The 22,327-nt window shown below is 47.2% G+C and overlaps 1 protein-coding gene and 1 long non-coding RNA gene across 2 annotated transcripts; both read right to left on the bottom strand.

The window, feature by feature from the left end:
* Positions 1–14,593: 14,593 nt before the first annotated feature.
* Positions 14,594–15,235, bottom strand: LOC103647551 (uncharacterized). Its single transcript, XR_562900.1, has 3 exons — positions 15,147–15,235; positions 14,970–15,038; positions 14,594–14,894 (listed from the first exon to the last, which is right to left on the bottom strand). It is a non-coding gene; the product is annotated as an uncharacterized lncRNA (long non-coding RNA).
* Positions 15,236–16,567: 1,332 nt separating this feature from the next.
* LOC103649185 (protein FAR-RED IMPAIRED RESPONSE 1-like) lies at positions 16,568–17,474 on the bottom strand. Its single transcript, XM_020549365.1, has 2 exons — positions 17,254–17,474; positions 16,568–17,163 (listed from the first exon to the last, which is right to left on the bottom strand). Exons 1-2 carry the CDS (start codon positions 17,373–17,375, stop codon positions 16,731–16,733), a joined length of 555 nt encoding a protein of 184 aa, XP_020404954.1. The 5' UTR covers positions 17,376–17,474; the 3' UTR covers positions 16,568–16,730.
* Between the last annotated feature and the right edge of the window lie 4,853 nt (positions 17,475–22,327).

Here is a 22,327-nt window from a genome sequence, read left to right as displayed (position 1 = left end):
TCCCTACCCTCTGCCTCGCATCGATCAAATCGTGGATTCCACTGCTGGGTGCGAAACCCTATCTTTCCTCGATGCCTACTCAGGGTATCACCAAATCAGGATGAAAGAGTCCGACCAGCTCGCGACTTCTTTTATCACACCCTTTGGCATGTACTGCTACGTTACTATGCCATTCGATTTGAGGAATGCGGGTGCGACATACCAAAGGTGCATGAACCACATGTTCGGAGAGCACATTGGTCGAACGGTCGAGGCTTACGTCGATGACATCGTAGTCAAGACAAGGAAGGCCTCCGACCTCCTCTCCGACCTTGAAACGACATTCAAGTGTCTCAAGGCGAAAGGCGTAAAACTCAATCCCAAGAAGTGTGTCTTCGGAGTCCCCGAGGCATGCTCCTGGGGTTCATCGTCTCCGAGCGGGGCATCGAGGCCAACCCGAAGAAAATCGCGGCCATCACCAACATGGGGCCCATCAAGGACTTGAAAGGAGTGCAGAGGGTTATGGGATGCCTTGCGGCTCTGAGCCGTTTCATCTCGCGTCTCGGCGAAAGAGGCCTACCTCTGTACCGCCTCTTAAGGAAGACCGAGCGCTTCACTTGGACCCCCGAGGCCGAGAAAGCCCTCGGGAACCTAAAAGCGCTCCTTACAAGCGCGCCCATCTTGGTGCCCCTGCTGCCGAAGAAGCCCTCTTGATCTACGTCGCCGCTACCACTCAGGTGGTCAGCGCCGCGATCATGGTCGAGAGACGAGAAGAGGGGCACGCATTGCCTGTCTAGAGGCCGGTCTACTTCATCAGTGAGGTACTGTCCGAGACCAAAATCCGCTACCCGCAAATTCAGAAGCTACTGTACGCGGTAATTCTGACTCGGCGAAAGTTGCGACACTACTTCGAGTCTCATCCGGTGACTGTGGTGTCATCCTTCCCCCTGGGAGAGATCATCCAGTGCCGAGAGGCCTCGGGTAGGATTGCAAAGTGGGCGGTGGAGATCATGGGCGAGACAATCTCGTTCGCCCCTCGGAAGGCCATCAAGTCCCAAGTCTTAGCGGACTTTATGGCTGAATGGGTCGACACCCAGCTTCCAGCAGCTCCGATCCAACCGGAACTCTGGACCATGTTTTTCGACGGGTCGTTGATGAAAATAGGAGCGGGCGCGGGCCTGCTCTTCATCTCACCCCTCGGGAAGCACCTCCGCTACGTGTTGCGCCTCCATTTCCCGGCGTCCAACAACGTGGCCGAGTACGAGGCTCTGGTTAACGGGTTGCGCATCGCCATCGAGCTAGGGGTCCGACGCCTCGACGCTCGTGGCGACTCGCAGCTTGTCATCGACCAAGTCATGAAGAACTCCCATTGCCGCGACCCGAAGATGGAAGCCTACTGCGATAAGGTTCGGCGCCTGGAGGGCAAGTTCTACGGGCTCGAGCTCAACCACATCGCCCGACGATACAACGAGATTGTGACGACCTGGCTAAGATAGCCTCGGGGCGGACAACGGTCCCTCCGGACGTATTCTCCCGAGACCTACATCAACCCTCAGTCAAGACCGACGACACGCTCGAGCCCGAGAAGGTCTCGGCCCTGCCCAAGGCGCCCTTGGCTCAGCCCGAGGCACCCTCGGCCCCCGAGGGTGAGGCACTGCGCGTTGAGGAAGAGCGGAATGGGGTCACGCCTAATCGAAACTGGCAGACCTCGTACCTGCAATATCTCCACCGAGGAGAGCTACCCCTCGACAGAGCCGAAGCTCGGCGACTGGCGCGGTGCGTCAAGTCGTTCGTCTTGCTGGGTGACGGAAAGGAGCTCTACCACCGCAGCCCCTCAGGCATCCTCCAGCGATGCATATCCATCGCCGAAGGTCAGGAGTTATTACAAGAAATACACTCGAGGGGTTGTGGTCATCACGCAGCGCCTCGAGCCCTTGTCGGAAACGCCTTTCGACAGGGTTTCTACTGGTCAACCGCGGTGGCCGACGCCACTAGGACTGTACGCACCTGCCAAGGGTGTCAATTCTACGCAAGGCAGACCCACCTGCCCGCTCAGGCCATGCAAACAATACCCATCACTTGGTCGTTTGCTGTGTGGGGTCTGGACCTCGTCGGTCCCTTGCAGAAGGCACCCGGGGGCTACATGCACCTGCTGGTCGCCATCGACAAATTCTCCAAGTGGATCGAGGTCCGACCCCTAAACAGCATTAGGTCCGAACAGGCGGTGGTGTTCTTCACCAACATCATCCATCGCTTCGGGGTCCCGAACTCCATCATCACCGACAACGGCACCCAGTTCACCGGTAGAAAGTTCCTGGACTTCTGCGAGGATCACCACCTCCGGGTGGACTGGGTCGCCGTAGCTCACCCCATGACGAATGGGCAGGTAGAGCGTGCCAACGGCATGATTCTGCAAGGACTCAAGCCACGGATCTACAACGACCTCAACAAGTTCGGTAGGCGATGGATGAAGGAACTCCCCTCGGTGGTCTGGAGCCTAAGGACGACGCCAAGCCGAGCCACGGGCTTCACACCGTTTTTTCTAGTCTATGGGGCCGAGGCTATCTTGCCCACATACTTAGAATACGGATCCCCGAGGACGAAGGCGTACGACGACCGAAGCAATCGAACCAACCGAGAAGACTCACTGGACCAGCTGGAAGAGGCTCGGGACATGGCCTTACTACACTCGGCGCAGTATCAGCAATCCCTGCGACGCTACCACGCCCGAGGGGTTCGGTCCCGAGACCTCCAGGTGGGTGACTTGGTGCTTCGGCTACGACAAAACGCTCGAGGGTGCCACAAGCTCACGCCTCCCTGGGAAGGGTCGTTCATCATCGCCAAGATTTTGAAGCCCGGAACATACAAGCTGGCCAACAGTCAAGGCGAGGTCTACAGCAACGCTTGGAACATCCGACAGCTACGTCGCTTCTACCCTTAAGATGTTTTCAAGTCGTTCATATACCTCGTTTACATACACAAATAAAGTCTAACCATCAAGGAAGGGTCAGCCTTGCCTCAGCAAAGCCTGACCCTCCCTCGGGGGCTAGAAGGGGGGCACCCCCTCTGCGTCAAAATTTTCCTCGGAAAAAGTCTTTCTGCGAGAACATCTTTTGTGCTTCTCGACTACTTCGAAAGTGGAATCCTGAAAACGACGGAGTACACATAAGCAGCAAGGCCGACCGAGCTGAGGGACTCCTACGCCTCCGGGATACGGATATCTCACTCATCACCTTCTGCGATAAGTAACTCACGCTCGGATAAGCGATTCCGCTGACCGAACAAGTCTTAACGCTCGAAAACTTTTCTGCCGAAACGATTTTTCGTGCCTTCTCGACTATATCGATAACAGAATCCAACAGACGAGTAATAGTACACGTAAGCGGCAAGGCCGACCGAGCTGAGGGACTCCTACGCCTCTAGGATACGGATACCTCACTCGTCACCTTCCGTGAAAAGTAACTCTCGCTCGGACAAACAATTCTGTTACCGACAAATAAGTCCTGATACTCGAAACAAAGGGAAAAGAAACGCAGCTTTACAACACGACGATGGTATGTTTGGGCCTCGGCGGCCGCAAAAAACATACGCACAATACAGATAAATTGTTCCTGCAGGATCAGACATCAGTAGGGGAGCAGCAGCACCCTCGGCGTCGACTCTACCTTCGGCGGGATCCGACCCGGCCTCGGACGACGACACGATCGGAGGATCTCCGCCTCGAAGGAAGATGTCAGCACCGCGCCTGGGCCATCGTCGCCTGGGTCTCCTCCAGGAACCCGGCCCGAGCAGACGGCTCGACCGGCCGCTCCGTAGCCTCAACCAGCTGTCCCCCGAGGACATCAGCCCGGCTCATGGCCTCGGCAGCCCGACTCCGGCGCTGGTCCCGCCAGTGGATGACCCGGCCAGGCTCCGGCCGATGAAGCCTCTTTTCGAGCCAACTCTGCCTCTGTCCATGCTGACACTGCTACCTCCGGCTCCGGCTCATCGCAGAGCGGCCGAGGGTTTCTTTAACTGAGCAAGAGAAGCCTCGGGCGGCAAGGCCGACTGAGCCGAGGGACTCCTACGCCTCCGGGATACGGATACCTCACTCGTCACCTTCCGCACGAGGCAACTCACACTTGGTTAAGCGGTCCAGCTAGCCGACAGGCGAGTCCTAGTGCTCGAAATGAGGAAAAAACATGGTATTACACCCGAAATACCTACATGTTCAGGCCCCGACAGCCGCAATGAACAGACACCGACACTCAAGGTGCCATTACAGACGGAACTCCGGTTCCACCCCCGCAGGTACGAACAACCCCCCACATTGGAGGGCCTGCGAGACGACAAAACCCCAGGTGGCTCGCCGCCGCCCACTCCGGCAGCAGCGACAACGACCTCTGCTCCGGGCGGCCAAACAGCAGCAGCGATGACCTCAGGGCAGACGCTGCTGCGATAAAGTCCTCGCCCACGTCCCCACCATCAAACTGGTGGTCACCGTCTTGGGTGACCACCGGCGAGGGGATACAGCCAGGCTGCCTGATGAAAATCCTTGAAGTCGAACGATGGCTGAAAGGTACCAACTTCCGCGAAGTTGCGTTCCTCCAACGACGATAAGACGAAAGCAATGCGAGCGCTCCCCATCCGGGGGCTCGGAAGGTGGAAGGGCGCGATGCATGAGGAGAGTGCGAAGACATGGTTGCCATCCAAGGGGGTCGCCCTCCTTTTAAAGGCGACTCTCCCCACTTGCGTCCTCAGCCGTCGCGGACTGAGTCTTCACCAACACGCTCCAAGGTCCTCCCCCTACGACACGGGGGTTGGGTCCCACGCGTCATGCAAGCTGGCCCAGGACAGAAGGAGCCAAACCACCGCGCGCGGAGCGCACAACTGCCCAGCGGTTACAAGCACTCCTCCACTTTCGCCCAGACCAGCGGGTGAAAGGGCGGACCGCCATGCAGGCAGCATGCAACCGCACCAAGGGGGCGCACCCTTTCGACTTCGACGCGTCCAGCATGGAGGCCCAGGCCCACACGTCATGTAACCGGCGCGCCGGTTACTACGTGCGAGAAACTGCACCGCCACTTGCGCCAGTACCGCGCCTTCTCGACTGCGGAACCGGTGCCACTACTCGAGGAAACCCTACGCATGGCCCAACAGTGCCAACTGAGCACATCGGTCACGGGTCAGCCAGCCGCAGGAGAAGGCGCGACGATCGATATGGCCAAAAGTGGGCCGGCAGTAATGGCGACGGCAGGCGGGCGGAAGCAGTAGTCAAGTCGTCTGCAGGCTCATGTCCCCTCCTGGGATAGCGAGAGAGCCCTCTCCCACGGCGTGAAGACGATGCGCCCGTGTCCCGTTCCTCGAGCGGCTCGCGCACGCACAACGGCCGCCCCGCCAACCACTCGTCTCGTCGCATCAACTCTGCGGCAGAACAGGCGACACCTTTGGCAGGAGAAGAGGACGACGCTTCACCTCCGCCATAATGACCGCGTCAAAAAAGGTGTGCCACGTCGTTCAAATTCATATCCCTTTTTCTCTTCCCCTTTCTCTCTCTTGCTACAGGGACCAGGAAAGGGGATACTCCGAAAGGGATCCTTCTCCGCGAAGGAAGCGGGCCCCGAGCCCTCCTACTGATCAGAGGTTCGAAGGCTGGCCCCTCGGAAGGGTTCGACAGCCGCCTCAGAGCACTCTGGCTCCGTGCCTACTACTGATCAGAGGTTCGAAGGCTGGCCCCTCGGAAGGGTTCGACAGCCGCCTCAGACCATTCGGGCTCCGCGCCCACTACTGATCAGGGGTTTGTAGGCTGGCCCCCGAAGGGTTCGACAGACGCCTCAGAGCACGCAGAGCGAGGGATGACTCTGGGTACGTCCGATACATGGCCGAGGCTCGGGCTACGCTCCCGAGGTACCCTAGGACATTTCCGAGACCAGCAGGAGCGATTCTGTAACGGAATCCCATCAGAGGGAGGCATCGAGCCCTCGGACCCTATCAAACGGGACCGGGTCCGGCAAATCACCTGCAGGTACTTTTGGAGCGCGCCTCTGGGCCACTAGCCGACCCTTATCGAATGGGGCACGGGCGTCCACTCGGATCACCCGTTAGCAACTCACTAGAGACACCATGTTCGGCGCCCTCCGAGGGCAACATGGCGCTTTCCCCCCCTCCTCCTTGCGGAAAGGCGATGCAGGGGCGTATGAAAAAAGCCGAGTCAGTCCTTGACCGTCCTCTCGCTCTGTGCGGAGGCTCGGGGGCTGCTCTCGCAAAACCGGCTCCGGCCAAACCGTTGACAGCGTCAACATACCAGCCCGAGAACTCGGAACCTGACTATGCACCCGGGCTACGGCCAGTTCGCATGAGGGAACAACCAGAACGGCCGAGGCGTCACGAAAAGCGCTAAGACCTCGGAGGAGTCAAACCACTTCTCCGAGGCCTCGGGGGCTACACCCGGCGGGTGCGCTCGCGCGCACCCACTGGAATAAAACGCAACCGAGAAAGGCCGGTCCCCTTGCAAAAACGTGCGACAAAAGCCTCCAAGCGAGTACCAACACTCCCTTCGAGGCTCGGGGGCTACTGTCGGGGACCATAATTAGGGGTACCCCTAAGGCTCCTAATCTCAGCTGGTAACCCCCATCAGCACAAAGCTGCAAAGGCCTGATGGGCGCGATTCGGGTCAGGGCTCAGTCCACTCAAGGGACACGATCTCGCCTCGCCCGAGCCCAGCCTCGGGCAAAGGCAGCCGACCCAGGAGGATTCACGTCTCGCCCGAGGGTCCCCTCAAGCAACGGACGCACCTTCGACTCGCCCGAGGCCCAGCTCGGACAGGCTTCGCGGAGAAGCAACCTTGGCCAGATCGCCACGCCAACCGACCGTATCGCAGGAGCATTTAATGCAAGGATCGACTAACACCTTATCCTGACGCGCGCTCCTCAGTCGACAGGGCCAAAGTGACCGCAGTCACTTCGTCGCTCCACTGACCGACCTGACAGGAAAACAGCGCCGCCTGCCCTGCTCCGACTGTTGTGCCACTCGACAGAGTGAGGCTGACAGCAGCTAAGTCCAGCCTCGGGCACCATAGGAAGCTCCGCCTCGCCCGACCCCAGGGCTCGGACTCAACCTCGACGCCGGACGACGGACTCCGCCTCGCCCGACCCCAGGGCTCGGACTCAGCCTCGACCTCGGAAGACGGACTCCGCCTCGCCCGACCCCAGGGCACGGACTCAGCCTCGACCTCGGACGACGGTCTCCGCCTCGCCCGACCCCAGGGCTTGGGCTCAGCCTCGACCTCGGACGACGGTCTCCGCCTCGCCCGACCCCAGGGCTCGGGCTCAACCTCGACCTCGGAAGACGGACTCCGCCTCGCCCGACCCCAGGGCTCGGACTCAGCCTCGACCTCGGACGACGGTCTTCGCCTCGCCCGACCCCCGGGCCCGGACTCAGCCTCGACCTCGGAGTCACCGCCTCGCCCGACCCCGGGCTCGGACCGACCACGTCACAGGGGGCCATCATTACCCTACCCCTAGCTAGCTCAGGCTACGGGGAACAAGACCGGCGTCCCATCTGGCTCGCTCCGGTAAAACAAGTAATGATGGCACCCCGCGTGCTCCATGACGACGGCGGTTCTCAGCCCCTTACGGAAGCAAGGAGACGTCAGTAAGGACCCGACTGCTCCGACAGCTGTGCTCCTACAGGGCTCAAGCGCTCCTCCGACGGCCACGACATCACATGAACAGGGCGCCAAAACCTCTCCGACAGCCACGACGGCATGTACTTAGCGCTCTGGCTCCTCTCTGCCAGACACGTTAGCACATTGCTATACCCCCCATTGTACACCTGGGCCCTCTCCTTACGCCTATAAAAGGAAGGTCCAGGGCTCTCGTACGAGAAGGTGGCCGCGCGGGAGAACGGGCTGGCGGACAGTCTCCCTCTCTCTCCCTCGCGAACGCTTGTAACCCCCTACTGCAAGCGCATCCGCCCTGGGCGCAGGACAATACGAAGGCCGCGGTTTCCCCTTGCTGTTTTTCCCCCCTTTGTGTTCCGTCTCGCACCGACCCATCTGGGCTGGGACACGCAGCGACAATTTACTCGTCGGTCCAGGGACCCTCCGGGGTCGAAACGCCGACAATATATATATATATATATATATATATATATATATATATATATATATATATATATATATATATATATATATATATATATATATATACTATATGTATTTAGAGCCCTGGGCTCTGTTTAGCTAGAGGAAGCCCCAGCCAAGTATGAACGCACGTGCATTTCACAGCCGACTGACCTTTCGGTTTCCATATAAATACCTACGTGACTCCCGCGATTAGCTCCTTTGCTCCCGGCTCAGTTTCCATAACCGCAAAACCCCAACCCCCGCACGACTCCAGGAATCTCCGGCGATTCTTCCTTCCCGGCGACTCCGCTCCCATTTCCGACGACTTTTCCAACCCCTCGCCGCTCGCTGTCGAGCCAGTCGCAAGCGGCATTTGAGCGGCGCGCCCTCGGTTTCCCCAATCGTCGCTCCAACATTCGCGCCGCTGCATTCGGCGACCGGCGAAAACCCTACCTTCTCCGGCGACGGTTCTGCTCCTTCGCCCTCCGCCGACCCGACTGCTCCCACGTTCTCCGCCATCCTCAACATTCGCCGCCGCCAACGGGTACCGCTCCAATCGGTGTGTTCTTCCCAACCCTAGCTCGCGCGCATTTCATTTGATTGTGTTTGACCGTCAACAAACTAGTTGTTTTTTGTTCATTTTGCATTGTGTGGATCACGGCTAGGGTTGACATTAGTTATGCAGTTGATGTATTACATTTACGCACATTTACACATTTGGTTACGCACAATTACACAGTCGGTTACGCTCATGTACACAGTTGATTATGCACATTAGGTTACGCTCATGTACACAATTGAATCATTTTTGTGACTGCATACACTTATTTATTCCATTACTGTTATAGTTAATACATTGTGTGACAGCATGTATTGTTTTATTGGATCATATCCAGTTTTTTATTATTTTAAAACAGACATTATTTATTAAACCAGTTCACAGTTAATACAGATTGTTTATAGCAATTTTTGTTTTGCTCAAACATATCAGGTTGCAGGCAAATTGTGTTTTATAATTGCAACTGTATGCAATGGTATGCAACATATTCAGATTTTTATGAACGTATAACAGGACAGAACATATATGCTAATATGTTTCATGTATGCATCTGTATGTAACATATTCAGTTTGTTATGATGGTATATCAGTTCAGAATATGTATGCATCTGTGTATAGTAAATGATCAGCCAACTAGTTGTTTTTCATAGAGTATATGTTTTATATAAAATTTCATTTCTGTTTAGTGCATACATTTATGTATTTTCAGATGATTGCAGCTAATGCATTATTTGGTTACAGCAAGGTCTGTTATTCACTTACTTTTTGAACAGTTCAGTACATGTTTTATTGAATCATATACAGTTTTGTATTATTACAAAACAGACATTATTTATTACACTAGGTCACAGACAATACAGTTTGGTTATAGCAACTTTTGTTTTGCTCAAACATATTCAGATTATTTATGTAAATGTGTTTAGTAAATGAGCAGTCAACTAGTTGTTATTCCTAGAGTATATTTTTTATTTAAAATTTCATATCTGTTTAGTGCATACATTAATTTATTTCAGAGCATTACAGCTAACACATTATTTGGTCATAGCAAGGGTTGTTTTTATTGAAACATATTCAGTTTTCCTAATAATTGAAACAGTTCAGTATGTGTATGCAAATGTAAATAGAGAACAGTATATTCAGATGTTTTAGGTTTGGTATTTAAAACAATTAGGTTAATTGATTCAATCATACCACACCATAACTACATATGCATATATAACCTTTTATTTTTTACAACATTGTATATTATGTATGCAGCTGTTAATTTAAAAAAATGAAGCAAGTCGACCGTCCTCCAAATAACCACAAGCGTATAACAATCCAGTCAAGCCAGGAGTGCTTCAGTGTAGACATTCCCTCTGCAGAACATCATAACCCATGTCCAGAAGTTGAAAATCCTTCAATTGCTGACAGTCAAAATGTGACCAATGAAACAGTTCAGATTGATTCTGATGAAGATGACTTCATGCCAGCTATGAAGAAGCGCAATGTTTCTGAAAGCCACACAAGAGTGTTAAGAAAAGTCGTGACAAAGAGGGTTAAACATGAGGAGCTACCCCGACAGGTTAATGTTATGCATACCCAACAAACAATTTCATATTTGTAATGTTTTGATTATTTTTTTCATAATAACAAAATTATTTCATGTTGTATATTGTTTAACAGAGGCTTAATGTGAGGTGCAACCCCCAAGATGTCATTGCAAGCATTAACATTTTGAATGAAAGACAACGTGAGGCTATAAGACGCAAAGGCTTCTCTTCCATTCTTGATATGACAGTAGATGCGCTGTGCAGTAGATCACACCTCCAATGGTTGATGGACAAGCTAGACCCCAAGGATATGACAATACGTCCTGGTCCAGGAAAGGAACTCAAGATCACAAAGGATATTGTTCATCTTATTCTTGGCGTGCCAAATCATGGAGGTGGTAAACCTTTGGGTATTGATGAAGCAGTTGCAGCAAGCAACTTGAGGGCAGAGCTTGGTGTGGCCAAAGATGAGTTCAATGTGGCATTTCTACAGGATCGATTAAGGAAAGGCGAGGATGATGACCTTTCAATCAGATGTTTCTTCCTCATTCTATTCAACAGATTGCTGTTTCCAACTGCTAGCTGGGGCATCACATATCATGAGGTGCTTCTCACAGAAGAAATGCACCGTTTCCATGAGATCGACTGGTGCCAGTTGATTTTTAATGATCTATGTGAAGCTGCCAAGAAGTGGCACAACCGGATCACCACAAATGTCTCCACGACTATCTATGGATGCTCCATTGTTGTCCTTGTAAGTATAGCGTTTTTCCGTATGCACATTTATTTCATTATTAGTTCCTAACTTTGTTAGTTATGTAACATGTTTTACGATGTTTGTTATGTCTACTTACATTGCTATTGAACATTGTAATTCTTTTTAATGTAGTTGTACTACTTGGATCACCTGCATACAGCCGCTGCCCCCCATAATAAGAGTGGCACACCTCGCATTAAATTTTTTGATAAGAATAGCATAAAAGCTTTGACCAAAGCTGACAAGAGGAAGGTTCGCCATGGGGCTGAATCTTTCGGACACTGTGAAGTAAGTTATTCATATTTTCACAGTTGGTTATGCATAGTTACACAGTTGGTTACTCATAGTAACTACAATTTTATTTCTAGTTCCGAAGCTCGACGGAGACATGCTATGCAGTTGGACCTAAGATTGATCGCCAATCTGAGGCAAGTTTATGATGTACTATATCCACTGTTTATGATTATTTATTGAACAAATAGAATACGAAGGTGGACATGGATTCTTACTATTTTTTGCTGAACAACCAGCCGGAGTGCAGGACCAATATTTTTGATGCACCGCGCCCTGGCCCCATGCCTCGGCCAACTTTTAACATCAAACTTCCATCTATCAAAGAGATGATGTCAAGTAAGATCAACGATCTCCCCCATCGTCATCGATCTAAATTCACAGATATTCTTGCTGCATATGACTTGGAGGTTGACAAGTCATGCGTAGCCATAAAAGACAGCATCGACAAAATTATTGTCAAGCAATATGACATAGCAGACAAGTTTATAGAATTGATAGACGAGGTACTACGTGCCGAGTCTGAAAATTTGGAAAACGAGACGGATGAGCCACAGCAACCGGTGAATTCGGCTGATTCAGCAGGTATTCACTATTCAGAACATTTTATCTTTTGACATGTGTATACGTTTTTTGAGTACAGTTAACAGCTTATGTTTTTATCACGTATACACATCAACATTTGATTTATAATTCAAATTTTGACATATATTATTTTCAATATAATTGTGTACAAGGACACACAGTTGATGCCACCCAGCCCACACCTGATATGCCATCCCAAGCTTCGCAGCTTGAGACCCAACTGGGTGCTACTCAGTTTGAAGAAATCCACGAAAGACAACAGCATATCCGTACAGTCCTTGAGACCTTTCCCGACGAATCGGATGTGGTTTCAGATCAACAGGTAATTTGTCCAACGACAATACTATTTTTACTCATTATACGTACATGTATGCATACTTCTTTTTAGCAGTATGCGAACCACACTTTTTTTGTCAACAGGAGTTCTGTTTTGATGTTCGAAACATAAGTTTGAGGAACACAAATATCACACCTCAAACCACATCAGCTTGCACCTGCTTGCCCAAATTTGACGTGACACCGGAAAAAAATGTTTGTTAGCAGTCCATGTCTCATGTTATAATTACATTTTACTATACATACAACACAGTTATCCTAATTGTATACCTTTGTGTAGAGAGGTGCAATGGCAACAGAGGAGATGGAACAAAATGACAGTGGGCCAGTTTTTGACCAGACCCCAACTCCTCATGTCAGTATGATAACATACATATTACATAATGCTTTTTATGATATTAAACTAATTTTTTTAATGTTCAACCACTTACAACCATGTTGCATTTCAGGTTGATACACTCAAAGGTACTACAATCTCTGGATCTGATCCACCACTTACAGAGCAAGAGTGTATCCGTTCTCTGTGGGATTTAATTTGTTCCAAGGACATTGACCAAAGCAGGTACATGTAACCCAAATTACGAATAACGTATTTATAAGTTGGTTCATTTATGAAATAAGAATCTATACCTTTGTTCATCATACAGGGTAGTTATTGATTACGGTGATTACAGTGCAAACTGTATGGATATTTATGAATCTTTCGCGGAGGGTAAATGTCTTGAGGATGTCTTCATGCAGTGTTTCATAGAGTGTGTTCGTGATGATTCTAAAAATCATCGTCGAACTCTGACATCTAACAGATTAATACTTGATGTCAACGTTGGGGTAGGTTCTTCTTCACAGTTATTGTAACTATACACATAATATACTTACACACTCTATTTTTTTTATAGGCTCTGTTAAATTTTGAAGAACAGGAACGTCACAGCAAGAATCCTCAGCCGTTTGATCAAAATGTCCTACAGAATTGCTTGCACAACACATTGCCTGCTTTTGTGAATCTGGATAAATGCAAGTCGGTAAGTCCCATTAACATTTTGTTCACAGTTTCATCAGCTCATTAACTGTACATTTTAATTATCATGACTTTACAACAGCAACATGTAACCTATATTTACTTTTCTCATCAACAGATAATGGTACCTATGCTTAGCAGGGGTCATTGGACACTCTATGTGATCAATCTACACCACCGGGTTATCCACATTTTAGATTCGAATCCCTATGGTATACAACTTGGTGGCACCGAATGGAAGGACTATCATTATGATCCAATTTATTTAGGTGGCAGGAAATTCCCATGGGCTAGGGTGATAATGAGTAGACTGAGCAAAGCGTTACAACACGTTTGCCCCAACGCAGAATTTCCTAAGTTTGGTAATTTTCCATTGGATATGCCATCTAACTGCCCAACAATGAGGACAGGGTCAAATGACTGTGGATTTTTTGTGATGAGTTACATGAAATCTTATGATCACAATGCAGGTGTCATATCTTCTTTCAATCAACCAGTAAGTGTCTGTGCTAACTGTTTCTATAGTCCGGTTGCCATCAGTTGTTCATGTTAGCTATAGATGTGGCTGATGCAAGCTATGCTTTTATTGCAGGACAATTCCCGAGATCTACGTGCTCATGCCCTTCATCAACTCACATTCCATCGCATCAACAAGGCGTTGCCACTTCCATTAGATATCCAGAGATTTATGTTTGCGCGCAATTAGTGAACTATGTCAGATCTAAGCAATGGTGTGGGCAATGTACCATACTGTGGTATTTTGGCCATTTTGTTCAGTTAACAATTGTAGGAAGCTTCCTTATATGTGCTGTTTTCAGAACAATTGTCATGCTACTTTGTGTTAGGGGTGTTACCCAGGTTCTTTCTGTGAACTTTAGTTGGCTGGATACTTATGGTTATGTCGCGAATATGTGAACATCAGATGTTTTCACTTCTGTGTGCTTTAAATATGATCTGTTTTTATGTTCTGAAGATGTTATATGTATACCTCATTGCTTAATACTACCATCTATTTATATGCGAGTATCATCCAGGCCATATACGATGTTTCCTACTTCCAATTATGCAACATTAGTAAGCAATATACGCTATATTTATCAGATTTCAACAACTTTATATCTTAGATTATTTCTATCAGATACAACAGACTACTCGCGCGCCTGACTCACTGCTGTCGTTTTATCAACAGTACTGGTATATATTTTACACATTATACGATCATCCCACAAGTTATATACGCTATTTTGTAGTTCCAGTTACGCAACATTATTAAGCAATATACGCACCATTCATTAGATTTCAATATCCACCTCTATATAAATCAGTTGCCAAACAAGCAAGGTTTATTGTAAAAACAAATTAATCGTATCTCATACAACATTCTAATCACTGTCTGACTCACTACTATCGAATTCATTTGTGTGTTTTTTAGATGTTGTTGTCTCATTCCAATCAGGAGCTTTACTGCCACCCTTGTTCCTAGATCCTGGAGGTCGTCCTCTCTTACGTCCAGCAAGGCTTGCCAACCTTTGTCTATTTTCCTCCATTGACAAACATGTCCTACTGTTGTGACCATCAGCAATTCCACACTTCTGACATTTCCTGGTCATTTTCTTTGTACCTTTAGCTCCCAATTTAATAACCCTTTCTTCACTCCCCTTTATTGTTCTTCCTTTGGGTCTTGAGTTATTTGGTCTTGCCAAGCTTATCCCATCGACTGCAAATTCCAGTTTCTGCAATTCAAAAGTAAATACTTCTCAGCATATAATATTATGTAGTACAACATACAGTATTTATACCATTATTACCTTTCTGGCATTATCATTTTGTTCACTGACACCACTAACATTCATTATTGCGTGATCATGCAAATTAATCTGTAATTGACAACACATTTTGTTAAGCTCAATCATAACCCAATAACTCAAACGTATAAATCATGTATATGTATAATTGCAAATCAGTAAAGTTGTTAAAGATATTACCTCTTCTAATGGACGTACTGGTATATGTATTTGATCATTGACCACACCTTGTTCAAGTATAATAGATACGTCTTGAATTTCCTGAAAATTTGGATGAAAGATCATTATACATCCTTTACAAATAAACATTAACAACAGAACGATTCAAACTTTGTTATTCCTTTCGTCAAATTCATCATCCTTTTCGTTGTCTCTATTGGCTTCATCATCGTCCTGAGATTTTATTGTTTCACACCTCATCAATATAATATGATTAATAATATGTTGCAACATACATATTAAAACATTACATACCTGTATACCATCTCCTCCACTAGTTCCACAAGTTTCCTCAACGTCTATATCTGTTTCCAAACGCGAAAGTACTTCGATAAGCTCATCCATTACTGTTAGGGCTCTATCATTTCCTGCTTTGGATAAACTAGCATGATGCACTACTTTCATTGCCTTTTTAAGCAACATCTTCTGTCTATATGACTTAGTTTCTCCATCCTTCCCCTTCAAATTCCTATCATCTCTTGAAAACGGAACATCTTGCCTTGCAGAGGTGGTGTATCTTTGTAAAATATATTCTTTCGGTATCCGGTCAATCTGAAGATGCATAAACGCGCGTAGTACATGTACACAGAATAGCCCTATAAAACAATAATGATCTTAAGATTTTGTTCATATGTTTTCAATGTATATATTTACTTTGTAGTACTCCATACCTGTATGTTCCCAATGTTTGCATTCACAAGTATACTTTCCTGCATCTTCATCAGATGTGACTTTGAATTGGTGCTGTCCCCAAACAATTTTATTCGATCTAGTTGTATGTTGCACTACCCAATCATTTGCACCCCCTTCTTCGTCATGCATTATCTTGAATGCGGTTGCATATTTCAAAGATTCCTGGAATCTACACATCACAGCCCTTGTGTATGCTCTTGCAACCCTTATCTCAAACATGTATAGCGTGTTCGTTTCCTTTTGACCCTGTGGCATATATAATGCAAATTAGTTACACTTATATTAAAGTATCAATATACGACATAACAATTTTATCCTCACCATGCTTCCCACTGCTTCTTTTGACTCTTTCATCTTTCTACTGTGTAGAAGTTTCATCATTTGCTTGGCGAATTGATGAAGCGGAGTATTTGCATCAACATGTGCACTTTTGACAAGCCTGTTCATGCTTTCGCTACGCTGTGTAGACAACATTAGACCACAATAATGATTTTTAAAAAAAGCAGGCACCCAATCCTTACGGATTCCATACAGCTTATCCAGAGTACTGTTATCGTGCAGATCAAAATCTTCAAGTAGCATTGACCATGCAGTCTCAAACTCCAACTCAGTCAACGGATGATGTATTATAGATTGAAACCGTTTCTTAAAGTCCATTTCCTCAAATCTTGCATACAACTCGTTTAGAAAAGGCATATACCTATTTTGCACATGCCATAGACATAAACGATGTATTGTATGCGGGAAAACCCTCTCGAGGGCTACTGGCATTGCAGGATCTTGATCTGCAAACATATATGACACAATTGTACGAATCTTATTCCATGTTATATAAAGAAAATAATATCTAATTTAAGCCATAGTTGATGTATATACATTTAATTCATTATTATCAGTCGTACCTGTCAGCATCACTCGTGGACCTTCGGTTCCCATGCATGTTTTGAAGGCGTTGAATACCCATTCAAATGTATCAACAGTTTCATCCCCCAACAATGCGAAAGCAAATATAGTGCAATGTAGGTGGTGATTTGAACCAACAAACATACCTAGTGGTTTTTCATACAGATTAGTCTTATGTGTTGTGTCAAATGTAACCGCATCACCAAAATCAATGTAATCCCCTTGCTGGCTTGCATGTGACCAAAATATGCTTAAAATCTTGCCTTCTTTATCCAATTGGAAGTCAGAGAAAAATTGTGGATTATCCTTTTTGCAGGATGCAAAAAAGGATAGTAGCTTTGCCACATCATTTGCATTTCTTTCTCGTTGCTTTGCCTTTTTCCTGAAATTATTGTGAGAATTTAGCATTAGGCAGAAACAACAACCATCATATATCATTATGTATATCAATCGGAACATATCATAAACTTACAGGTTATACATGTCCTGTGCTGTTACAGGCACACTCTCAGGACCACCGTGCATTTCTGATACATAATCCATAATACAATGTTGCGGGATTCGACTCTCTTGCATTGAACTTATGAACTCCATGTATTCAGGATCATGCGTCTTGTTGCATTGTAATTGATTCTTTTCGGTATCCTTTTTAAAAAATTCATGATTATGATCCAAGTGCAACAGATCAATACGCACTGATATAACTTTCTCTTTTGCATCATCATAAATTTTTTTAAGTTTCATACCGGCCTTGCATTGTGTCCGTTTCGAACTGGTACTACGTACCTGTTGGGGGCCTTCGTCCTCCGAAGGTCCTCAAAAACATGATTTGACAATGTTTTCCGAGTGGATTATGTGAACAGGTATTTTCGGATCCAGAATTATGAATATGGAGCACGGCCAGGACGAAGCCTGAACCAGACGAAGGTCGAGTGTAGCCGAAGCTGTGCGCAGGGAAGCTTCGGCGCGATGGCAGAAGGGGGAACCGACTTAAAGATGAAAAGACTTCGGGGGCCTCGACAGATTTCCATAAGCCGTTAACAAATGTAATGGACATGGATGTAATTTTACGTGGGCTGCGTCCCGCGTCTATAAATAGATGAACAGTACTCCCGTACTGTTCACGCTGACTTGGCATTGGCTTTTGCATCACGCTTGTACTTTTTACCTTCTCTCAGGACCAAAGGTACATTTGTAATTTAAAATCATTTCTATTTCTCCATGTTAATAAAATAGAAATGATTTTATGTTGATGTTTGTATTTCATGCTTTATATGAACCCTTCGGCATTACTTATTATATTCCCGAAGGTATGTCTATGATGACCTTCGTCCTAAATCATTATTTCCCGAAGGGACATAATGTTTCGAAGGACGAAGGACCTTAATGTGTAACACTTTTTATGTTGCCTTGTTCTTAATTCGAAGCATTTGAGAACAAGTCACCAACATTGGCGCCCACCTCCGGTGAACTCACTTCCACTTCGAGTCTTCGTGAACACCTTCGGAAGCTATAGACCTTCGCTATGGCGCCGAAGAAAGCTTCAGCGGCTGGGGCTGCAGCACTACAACCGCTGGACCACAACCAGGAGACCATCTCTCTTCGGGAGGCCAGAAGCCAGAAGAGAAAAGCTGTTAGCCCGACGCTTGAGGAAGAAGAGCTAGACCAAGAAATCAGAGAGATGGAGATGCTACATCAACAAGTGCAGAGGAAGAAGGAGAAGATGGCCCGCCTAGCTGAGTTGCAAAGGCAAATTGACGAAGCTTCTGAGGAAGTTCGCCATCTCACTCACGATGAGCAGAACAGAAGGCCTCATCAGAAAGACCTCCATCAGGAGGGCTTCGTCAACGAAGACGACTGGTATGATAATTTCCATCAGGGAAATTTTGTTTTTGATGATGCTTCTCCTCTGTCTGCTGAGCTGCAGGCTACACCTTGGCCTCCATCCTATAAGCCACCCCAGCTCCCCATGTTTGACGGCCACTCCGACCCGAAGCAATTCTTGATGAGCTACGAAGCAACAGTGTCTTCGTACGGGGGCAACGCTGCAATCATGGCGAAGTCTTTCGTCATGGCCGTCAGGAATGTTGCTCAGACCTGGTATTCCTCCCTTCGGCCAGGAACAATCACTTCATGGCAGAAGCTGAAGGATATGTTACTGACCAGCTTTCAAGGATTTCAAACGAAGCCGGTTACAGCTCAAGCCCTCTTCCAGTGTATTCAGGATCACGAAGAATACCTTCAGGCGTATGTCCGAAGGTTCTTACGATTGAGGGCGCAGGCACCAACGGTGCCCAATGAAATCGTTATCGAAGCCATGATCAAGGGGCTCCGTCCTGGACCTGCAGCTCAATACTTTGCTCGGAAGCCTCCTCAGACCTTGGAGAAATTGCTTCAAAAGATGGATGAGTACATTCGTGCTGACAATGACTTTCGCCAAAGAAGGGAGGAGGCCTTCAGATTTTCTGAGATGACCAGGGGCTTCGGAGGAAGATACTACCCGAGGCATGTCCGTTCCATTCACAACACTCAGAATGATGATAAGGGGAGTCAGCAAAACAGGCCGCAGTGCTCCTCACAGGCTTCGGGGCAACAACAAACTTTCTTTCGGCCACCAGCTCCAAGAGGCAGAGGCGCCAGGGGCTTCGGCGGAAGATTCGGAGATCAGCCAAGGAGACTGTTTTGCCTATTCTGTGGAGAGGGCAAGGGCCACACCACTAGGACGTGCCATGTTACAATCCAGAAGCAAAAGGAACTAGCCGAAGCTGCATCTCAACAAGCTCAGTCGAAGCAGGTTATGCATACTGCTTCGTTTCATCCGCCTTATGTCCCACAATACATAGACAACCACCCTGCGGCTTCTGTAGCTTCGGCAAGTCAACCTCAAGCTTCCTGGCAGCAGCTTCCGCCTCCACCTCCATTGCAGCAAGGTCAACAGCCAGAAGGGAGTCAATACGCTCCACATCAGAGGGACTTCAGAGAACAGTCCGAAGCTCGCACAGTCAACAGCACTGTGCCAGAGTCGAAGCACATTTATTGACATATCCTACCTTTGATAGCAGTCTTTTCTATTCAGTTTTATTTTCTGTGAAGCAAAAAACATTGATAGTTTTCATGTAATAATTTCGTTGTTTCCCACGAGGAAAATCTATTTGCTCCACAGGCCTAAGTTGCTGAAGCCTAAAACTTTTTCCGTTACCAAGGAGGACCTTCGGATTAAAAATCCTTCGGAGTAACAGAAAGTCGTTCTAAGGAACGCAGAGTAAGTTTATGAAGTCACAAAAAGCCGTTCCAAAGGGAGCGCAGTGTAAGTTTTCTGCTCAGAAGTCGTTCCTAAAGGAATGCAGAGCCTACAGCGAAAAGTCAACGCTGATACCGCCTAAGTAAAAGGCGAAGAAGCTCCTAAGGGAGGCTTACAGCGAAAAGTCAACGCTGATACCGTCTAAGTAAAAGGCGAAGAAGCTCCTAAGGGAGGCTTACAGCGAAAAGTCAACGCTGATACCGTCTAAGTAAAAGACGAAGAAGCTCCAAAGACGTTCCCAAGGGAATGCAGAGCTTACGAATATATTTTATGTGTATCTCCGGAACAAATGTCACATGCATAACATAACATCATCACATCATTTTGCATAGCATAAGCATCATACATCATATTGCATTTGGCAAGAGAAGGAGATACTCTCAACCTTCGAAAGGATGCTTTGAGAAAGTGACATCGAAATTGTACAGCTTCGGAATACAGCTTCGGAGAATATTTTTACGAAACATGGGCGAGCTTTATCGAAGTTGTATAGCTTCGGAGTATAGCTTCGAAGAATGTTTTGACGAAGCATGGATGTGATTCATCAGAATAATTTTAACGGAGAATGCCTTCTTCACGAAGCATGAAAAGAAGGGAAGGTGTTTTTTCGCCAAAGGCTCAAAAATGGTATGTATTTAATGTTTCATGCATCGTAAAGAATTCAATAATGAAAGGAGACTTGTATATTACATTCAAATGTACAAAGTGTTACATAGATTACACTTTAAATGATTTTTCCAAATAGCATCTAATCTTCTCTCAATACTTCTTTGGCGGCCTCATTTAGAAGTTGGTCAACAACCTTGTCCAAGATAGTTTCGGCCATTTGTTTAATTTCTTCGTCGACATTTGATCCAGCAGTTTCTGAGGGAAGAGAACATTTCTTCATTACTTTTGCAAACCTTGAGCAAAGTTTGGAATAAAAATTACAACACAATAAGAGCGACTAATTGGTACCTAATTGCCTTTCGGGCTCTGTACTCCTTTCGGCAGCTTCTGCCACTTTTCTGGCGTCATGAATGCCTTTTTCGCTACTTTGGATGATCTCTTGCGCCATTTCTCGACCGCCGTCGTTCCAAATATCAGTAAAAAATTTGCCACCAACCACGCTTGCTTCGGCCGAGGGGTCCTTGATGTCTTCGGAAGATAAGGTAGCTTCGGATTGAGCTAAAAATTTTACATGCCCGCAACCTTTCTTCTCTAAGACAGAAGCAATTCCTCTGGCGCCCGAAAAAGCGCATATGTCGCCACGACTGTTCAGAATCTCTTCGAAGGCCTCTGCTTCGTGGCTAATCCATTCCAGCGGACCTTCGGGATTGCCTCGAGAGAAATTCTCTTCGCTGGAAAAGGCGCCTACGTTGGCGAAGCTGGATTTAATTTTATTCACACATTCTATAGATTTGACATAGAATTTCCCCTGAGATGTGCGAAGCTCCTTAACTCTTGATTCCAATTTGCTGACCATAAAATCACTAAGTTCTCGTTTCGTCTCCTCAAGCGTGCGCTCCTCTTTAGCTCTAGCCAGCTGTTTCTGAAGATCTTTAATCTCGCATTTTAGAGCTTCGGCCTGGGTTTTTGAAGCAGCTTCGTCTTTTTTCACTTTATCTACCAGTGTAAGCAGAATTTTATCTTTTTCCAAAGCTTCGTTTCTCAGTTTGATAACTTCGGAGCGTAAATTATTAAACGCAATTTCATAGCTTTCATCTTCGGCGCTCTTTTGGGCTCTTAGTGCGTTGCTTAGGATCAGGCCCTATACGAAAAAGAATTCATATAAGAAAAAAGGAATGAGTTGCGTAAAAAGTAAGGGGGTTTTTCAAGCATTTAATTCCCATACCTTCAGGCTGTTGTACGCAAGACTGTCTGCGAGATCTTCTTTCGTCATGGCGCTTAATCCAGATTCAAGCTTCGGGAAACCAATACTTCTGGCCATTTCTCGGCAGACAGATAGCTCTTTGTTGTCAGGCAGGCAGTATAAGAAGTCATCTTCATTCGTCCCATTGAATATTACTGCCCCCTTCGGATATTTTAGCTCCTTCGCATAATGGTTAGCTTCATGAGTTTCTTCTTCAGATAGTTTTTTCCCCGAAGCATGTCGAATGATGTAATTACACATGCTGGCAGGCGCTTCGGGGATGGCAGTATCAGTTTCTTCAACTAAAATTGGATCTGATATTTTTATAGCTTCGGCTTCCAAAGTTTGCTCCTTGAAGGGCTCTGAAGGCCCAGCTTCAGCTTCAGCCTGTTG

The sequence above is a fragment of the Zea mays genome, chromosome 2 (assembly GCF_902167145.1).
Source record: "Zea mays cultivar B73 chromosome 2, Zm-B73-REFERENCE-NAM-5.0, whole genome shotgun sequence".
Taxonomy (NCBI): Eukaryota; Viridiplantae; Streptophyta; class Magnoliopsida; order Poales; family Poaceae; genus Zea; species Zea mays.
Note: the sequence above shows the minus strand (reverse complement) of the source record. Positions and strands in the feature narration are given on the sequence as shown.

What these genes read in the sequence shown, in the direction of transcription:
- LOC103649185 (XM_020549365.1), bottom strand. Translation starts at nt 17,375, where the DNA reads ATGGAGTTCATAAGTTCAATGCAAGAGAGTCGAATCCCGCAACATTGT. An exon ending in GCACAGGACATGTATAACCT is followed by an intron (nt 17,164 to 17,253) that starts GTAAGTTTATGA and finishes CAATAATTTCAG; the next exon opens with GAAAAAGGCAAAGCAACGAG.